General features: G+C 39.9%; 1 protein-coding gene across 3 annotated transcripts; it reads left to right on the forward strand.

Annotated features, from left to right (window-relative positions):
* The first annotated feature begins 702 nt into the window (after positions 1–702).
* SLITRK4 (SLIT and NTRK like family member 4) lies at positions 703–7,136 on the forward strand. 3 transcript variants are annotated; one of them, XM_077285253.1, is made up of 3 exons: positions 711–841; positions 1,815–1,951; positions 3,556–7,136. In XM_077285253.1, exon 3 carries the CDS (start codon positions 3,556–3,558, stop codon positions 6,109–6,111), a length of 2,556 nt encoding a protein of 851 aa, XP_077141368.1. In that variant the 5' UTR covers positions 711–841; positions 1,815–1,951; the 3' UTR covers positions 6,112–7,136. The 3 variants fall into 3 exon arrangements, with proteins under 3 accessions (XP_077141367.1, XP_077141368.1, XP_077141369.1); XM_077285254.1 differs by lacking the exon at positions 711–841 and adding an exon at positions 1,348–1,458; XM_077285252.1 differs by lacking the exon at positions 1,815–1,951 and having other exon boundaries at positions 703–841.
* The last annotated feature ends 437 nt before the right edge of the window (positions 7,137–7,573 follow it).

Here is a 7,573-nt window from a genome sequence, read left to right on the forward strand (position 1 = left end):
TCTCACAGAACTGGCACAATGTTAGTATTCAGGCTGGATAAGAGCTTGTTGCAGAGCTGGCAGGCTCAACTATTTAAATATTGCATCAATTCCTTTGCATTTACAGCAATGCCAGGAGGACGAGTGCTAAGGTGCCATGTTTTGGCAAGGTTCGCAGGCTCACATTACAGATATCAGTAAAAAAAAAAAAAAAAAAACTGGCGATAGACATATTTGCAATTTGTAGAGAGCTGCATCTACTATAGCATTATAGATATTGAGGAGGAAGAAAAAAAAAAGCCCAAAATACCTTTACCCATGATTGTTCTGCACATAGCTCCATTGGATGCAATGTGACCCCCTAACACCTGCCTGACCAAGCACAGCAGGGGGAGTCCCAGTCCAGCTCTGCATCTCCAGCCCAATAAACTGACATCAATAATGAATGATCTGAGCACTCAGTCTTGATCCAGTGGATCCATAAAGGTGTTTTTTTTTAATCTTTCCACCCAGCAGGGGCTGCAGGGGCTGCAGTTCTGCGTTTTATTCATTATGCATTTTGCAGAGACTCGGCCTCAGATTTCCAAATCACCTGCAGTTTTCTCTATGTGGGGCTTGTATTTATTTATTGAAAGGGATCGATTGATATGTGTTGAGATTGTGGTCGTGTGTGAGCGCATATACTGTGTGTGTGACAGAAAAGAAAAAGAGAGGGGGAGAGGGGGAGAAGAAGAGGAGGGGGTGATGGAGAGGCAGTGAGAGAGAGGGAGAGCTTGAGGAGCAGGGAGAAGTCCACATCTCTTGGAGACAATCACAAAATGCAGAACATTTTCATTTCCTTACATGGATCCGGATTTTAAAGGTAAGGAAACAACCGAATGAGGACATTTCTTCTTCTGAATACTTTCACATAGGTATAGGAAGGCTTAATAGGTTTTACTTAGACTACAGCATCATTAAAATAAGGTGATGCTCTTCTTTTCCAGCCAGGCAGCTCCTATTTTTTTTTTTTCATCAAGTAGATTTTTCATCAAATATGTTTGCTAATACTTGCATTATATTCCATTGCTGGATCAACGCAGATTAGGGAATTAAAATATCCTTAGAAAATTGAAGCAAAAAACAAACCTTTCCTGCAAAAGGATTGGGAGCACGCATTTAGGAGAATCCCTCCTATGTAGCTCAGTGTAGTGTATGTGGCTGCTAGCATTTCTAGGTCCTTGGCTTCCTCCTGAAGGCATTTCTTGCTTGGATCTAGCAGCTGAAAGGGTTACTTCATGGATTTTCTTTGTGACTGATCGTTGGAAAAAGGGATCTGTCCTCCATCGGCAGCAAATGATCCCCCACTCCCTCCCCGCCCCCCTCCTCTTTTAACCACCAGACACATCCAGCAGCTATCTGACTTGATAGACCCTTTTCTCTAAGCCTGACATTCGCCACCAGCAAATATTATCCCATGGAAACCCAGAAGACTAGGAAGTAAGAGCTTCTTTTTTTTTTTTTAACCTAGCGGGAGTCTCTTTGATGCAGATCTTATGACCCTCTCTTGCAATCCCATGCCCTCTGATCACACTGTGGACTCCCCTTTGTAGCCCAGACACAGGAGAGACACAGCAAGTTGGACCTGCCCCAGACCCTTGCATCCTCCAGCATCCACTCACATCATGGGTACCACTTAATTTATTCAAGGCTACCTGTTCCTGATTAGGAGGCTGCAGAGACTAGAGAAGGATAGATTGCTTTCCATTGTCTCATGTAACACTGGCAGAAAAGGGATGGTATCAGGAGCATGTTATTACCTGCATGATCTTCTCATGGGTATCCCTCTCCCACAGCCCTGGGACATCTTCTGGAGGAGATATCTGATGGAGGACAAGAGCACCCAGCAGGAGCAGAGACCATGCTGCGGCAAAGCATTGCAGTACTAATCAGTACTATCACAAACCTCAGGCATTTGCCTCTGATATCATAGGTACTGCTGTCTAACACTGACCTATCCTTCTGCATGTGTCCTCGTTCTCTCTGTGCTTTCTCCTTCTCTTTCTGTCTTATCTGAACTAACATGTGAAACCAGCATGTGCTATCTGTGAACTGGTTTTGTGCTGGGACTTATAACTATTTAGCAGGTTGCTGTGGTGTAAATGGTGGAGAGCGGATGCACTGCTAACATGCATGTATGAGGTGGCTGGGTGATAGCTGAGGTGGTGCATGCACAATCTAGATACATATACTGGAATATGAGTGATGCTAGAACATGTAAGCCATAGCTGCCATGTATGTGTATATATGGAGATTAGTTCTAGCTGACATCATGGATGTTGACTATTGTGATCCTTTTGATGGACAGTACTTATTAAGATCATAGTGGATTTGGGGATTTTGGATACAAAAAAAAGTGATAGCAAAGATACATGAACGTAGATCGTAGTGATATTTGGGTGCACGGATGTAGAAAATCATGAAAGCTTAGATATATGTATGCAGATGAACTGCATATTTAATATGGTGATTGCTGGGTTACATGTATGTAGTGATAATTGGGTACACAGACAACTATAAGCTATAGTGGTAGATTGGATACATGTATATGGAATATCTCAGATCTGTATAAATGGTAGATGCAGGGATGATTCATGTAGGTTGAGGATAGGATTATCTGAGAATGGGAATAGGTACATGTATATAGACTATATTCATTTCTGGAATGCGTGTATGTAGATGATAGCACATAGAATAATTGGCATCATGTATGTAGATTGTTGATGGAAGGTTTGTAGAGTAAAATCTTAGAGGCACATATTTAAAATAAGCTAATAATTGTTATTGTGTATGTAGAATACAGTCATTTCGTGGATATCATGTATGTGTAATATAGTAGTATAGCTGATATCATGTTTGTAGAATATAGTAATAGCAGACGTCGTGCATTGATGTCCCATATAATGATGGCAAGAAACATATTATTTCATGTTGCTGTTGCCAACATGGATATGTAGCACTATAGGGAATTCCACTTGAAAGTTTAGCCAGCTTACGGACCTATATCCAGTCTGACACAATCCACTACCTGACAGCATAATATTTACCAGCAGACTTAGGGACTAGCTATAATCATTTTCTGAAATTGTTAGCTTTGTTATGTGTGTCTGGAAATAGTTGATGTCTATTCTGCATTACTGATGAAATATTATGTTTAAATTCGTGTTGCAATGCTTTATATACACACATACACATCATTACACACAATAATGTTGGGTGACCTCACAATAAATGCTTTGTACGTGCTATGATGTGTCCTAGCATGTCAGTGCCATGTAGATTAATTATTGTGAGCACAACATACTGTACCCATGCTGATATAGCGTGGTGTGGGTACTAGGTCTGGGAGGGATAGCAGAGAATACTTCCATATTTCCATTTTGGGATAAAACATATATCTAATGCAGTGTAGTCGTTTCAGATACACTCATGCATGTACTCACACATGCACACGCATATATATGCCCACTGTCACAAATATATGTTTTATTTTTATGCAGACTGGTTATATTAAGACAGTGTCTTTCTGTTTATCAGATGATTTACCCCAGCAGTCTGAGATCCTATTGTCACTGCCTGAAGATGTTTCTGTGGCTTTTCTTCTTCCTCTCCACCCCAATCTCCTCCACCAACCCGGACTCAGAACTCACCCAGGAGATTTGCAATGTCTGCTCTTGTCTATCAGTAGAAAATGTACTATATGTCAACTGTGAGAAAGTGGCAGTGTACAGACCCAATCAGCTGAAGCCCCCGCAGTCCAATTTCTATCACTTGAACTTTCAGAATAATCTTTTGATCATTCTGTATCCTAATACGTTCCTTAATTTTACTCATGCTGTATCCCTGCAACTGGGCAATAACAAACTGCAGAACATCGAGGGAGGAGCTTTCCTGGGTCTTAGTGCACTAAAACAGTTGCACTTGAACAACAATGAATTAAAGATCCTGAGGGCTGACACTTTCCTAGGCATAGAGAACTTGGAGTATCTCCAGGCTGACTATAATTTAATCAAGTATATTGAGCGGGGAGCCTTCAATAAACTACACAAGCTGAAAGTCCTCATTTTAAATGACAATCTCATTTCTTTCCTCCCTGACAATATATTTAGGTTTGCCTCCTTAACTCATTTGGACATTAGAGGAAATAGAATCCAGAAGATGCCCTACATAGGTGTCCTGGAGCATATTGGGAGGGTTGTGGAGCTGCAGCTGGAAGATAACCCTTGGAATTGTACGTGTGATTTGCTGCCTCTAAAAGCTTGGCTGGAAAACATGCCATACAATATCTACATCGGAGAGGCAATTTGTGAGACGCCTAGTGATCTATATGGAAGATTATTAAAAGAGACTAATAAACAAGAGTTATGCTCTATGGGCACTGGTAGTGACTTTGACGTACGGATATTGCCTCCATCCATGGAGACAACATTTACCACTCCTGGAGGCCAAACTGCACAAACATCACAAAATCGTCTGGTCACCAAACCTCCAAAAACAACCAACCCATCTAAAAACTCCGGCATCGTATCTGGTAGATCTGTATCCAACCACAGCCTCAGCCAGATTGTATCATTTCAGACCAGAGTGCCCCCTTTATCACCTTGTCCATCTCCATGTGTTTGTAAAACCCATCCTTCCGATCTGGGATTAAGTGTTAACTGTCAGGAAAGGAATTTATATTCATTAGCTGAGCTGGTACCTAAACCCATAAATGCAAAGAAACTTCACGTCAATGGGAATTACATCAAACAAGTAGAACAAACAGACTTTTCAGAATTTGAAGGTCTGGATCTCCTTCATTTAGGAAGCAATCAATTAACAACTATACAAGGAAATGTCTTCTGTAATCTTACTAACCTAAGGAGGCTTTATCTGAATGGAAACCAAATTGAACGCCTCAGCCCTGAGATTTTCACTGGCTTGTACAATCTGCAGTACCTTTACCTGGAATACAATGTAATAAGAGAAATATTGGGAGGAACCTTTGAGTCCATGCCAAATCTTCAGCTGCTGTATTTAAATAACAACCTTCTGAGAAGCCTGCCAGCTTATATTTTTTCTGGAGTACCCCTGGCAAGGCTTAACATAAGAAATAACCATTTCATGTACTTGCCTGTAAGTGGCGTTCTTGACCAACTCAAATCTCTCACTCAGATTGATCTGGAAGGAAACCCATGGGACTGCACTTGTGATTTAGTTGCTTTGAAACTCTGGCTGGAAAAACTCACTGAAGGTATTGTCATGAAGGAGGTCAAATGTGAGACACCTGTGCAATTTGCAAACATTGAGCTGAGATCACTGAAAAATGAAATTTTGTGCCCCAAACTAATTAACAAGCCACCCATGCAATACACCAGCCCCATCCCTGCCATCACGTTCACAACTCCTTTGGGTCCCATGAAAAGCCCCCCAGGTGGACCAGTCCCTTTATCTATTTTAATACTTAGTATTTTAGTAGTGCTTATATTAACTGTATTTGTTGCATTTTGCCTCCTTGTTTTTGTCTTGAGACGTAATAAAAAACCCACAGTTAAGCATGAAGGCATTGGGAATCAGGAGTGCAGTTCTATGCAGCTCCAGCTAAGGAAGCATGACCAGAAAGCCCTTAAGATGGATGGTATATCTGCAGAAACCTTTTTTCCACAGACCATTGAACAGATGAGTAAGAGTCACACTTGTGGCATAAAGGATGCTGAAATGGGATTTCCATTTTCTGATCACCAAGGGCAAAAAGGGGTCCTCAGGATCATGACGGACAAAGACAGAGATTCATTGCAAGGGGATTCTAAAAAAAGACTTAGCACAATCGATGAACTGGACGAATTTTTCCCAGGAAGAGACTCCAATTTATTTATCCAGAATTTTTTAGAAAGTAAAAAAGAATATAATAGCATAGGAGTCAGTGGCTTTGAAATACACTATCCTGAAAAGCTACAAGATAAAAAATGCAAGAAATCTTTAATAGGGGGAAACCACAGTAAAATTGTAGTAGAGCAGAGAAAGAGTGAATATTTTGAACTCAAAGCCAAACTTCAAGGCACACCAGATTACTTACAAGTGCTTGAAGAACAAACTGCATTGAGCAAAATGTAGGTCAGAGTAATCCTTATTAGAGACAATAATTCAATGATGAAAAGTGCCTTCGTAGACTTAAACTTCCAAATATATAGGCATAGATGCAGGTGATTTCAGGAGTGTCCAGTTCCTTATGGTTGCATATGTTGAAGAAATTTCTTTGTAGGTTCTAATTTTTCAGAACATCTTTGTGGATCTCTAGGATTGCACCAGACACTATTGCCAAAGGGATACTTTGTTCTTATTATGACATAATTATCCTCAAACCAAGAGGCATCTCCTGTATATTTTGTACCCAAATGCAAAAACTTATTTTCCCCTGTGATTGGTAATTACAACAAAAAACTGTTTCCAGTTGAAGGTATCTCTACTATTACGACTACTTTCTAACGGATAAGGCTGGTGGAAATGTTTGGGTTAATGTCTAAAATTTAAGCAGTAATCTCAGACGAGGCAAAGCATGCAAAGGAACGCCAGTATCTTTAAGAAAATAGAGTCAAATTTCCGATAATCTTAAACTAGGTAAAGAGGTAAAAAAACAAAAGTCATGTGCATAAACCATGCTTTACAATTCTACAAAAAAAAGAAATTCCGTCACTTGAACCATTACTTGTCTAAACCTTAAAAAAAAGATATATGAATATATTTCACGATTATTTAACAATATTTTTTATTTCTTCTGCAAAATGTGAATCGAGTGAAAGCTTCTATATAAGAAAACAGATTTATGATTATTTGCAATCAGGTCGGTTGCATTGATTTTCTGGATATGCTTGCTATGTGAGCGGGGTATAAAATATTTTTTTAAATAGAAAACAAATTCATATACATGAAATACTTTGTATACTAAATAGAAAAAAAAATCTATGTACTCCTTAATATGTATTTAAATGCCTGACTTGTTTCTGTGATCACAATGCATTAATCTTTAAAAGTTAAACATTGAGATATACCAAACCGATACAGGAAATGATTGATGTGTAAACATGACTTGATATAATGTGATCAGGTACAAAAATAAAGGTTGTCCACCGACATTCTTGTGACTCATTTGACTTATCGGTCATAGCATTGGTGTTTTAGCGCCACACTCATTTTTACCCTGTTACTATATGGTGTTGAATTTTTCATGCCTTGCGCAAAAATGTAATATGGTTCAATAAGCCTGGTCTGGTGTAGTGATGAGTGAGTGTGTTCGATACTGGGGTTTTCCGAGTATGCTGGGGTGGTCTCTGAGTATCTTGGGCGTGCTCATAGATTATGTTTGAGTCCCCACAGCTGCATGATTTCCGGCTGTAGAAAACCTGAACACATACAGGGATTGCCTGTTTGTTAGGGAATCCCACATGTATTCAGGATGTCTAGTAGCCGCAAATCATGCAGCTGCGGGGACTCAAACATAATCTCTGAGCACGCCCAAGATACTCAGAGAACACCCGAGCATGCTCGGAAAACCTGAGTAACGAGCACACTCACTCAT

The sequence above is a fragment of the Ranitomeya variabilis genome, chromosome 2 (genome assembly GCF_051348905.1).
Source record: "Ranitomeya variabilis isolate aRanVar5 chromosome 2, aRanVar5.hap1, whole genome shotgun sequence".
NCBI lineage: Eukaryota > Metazoa > Chordata > Amphibia > Anura > Dendrobatidae > Ranitomeya > Ranitomeya variabilis.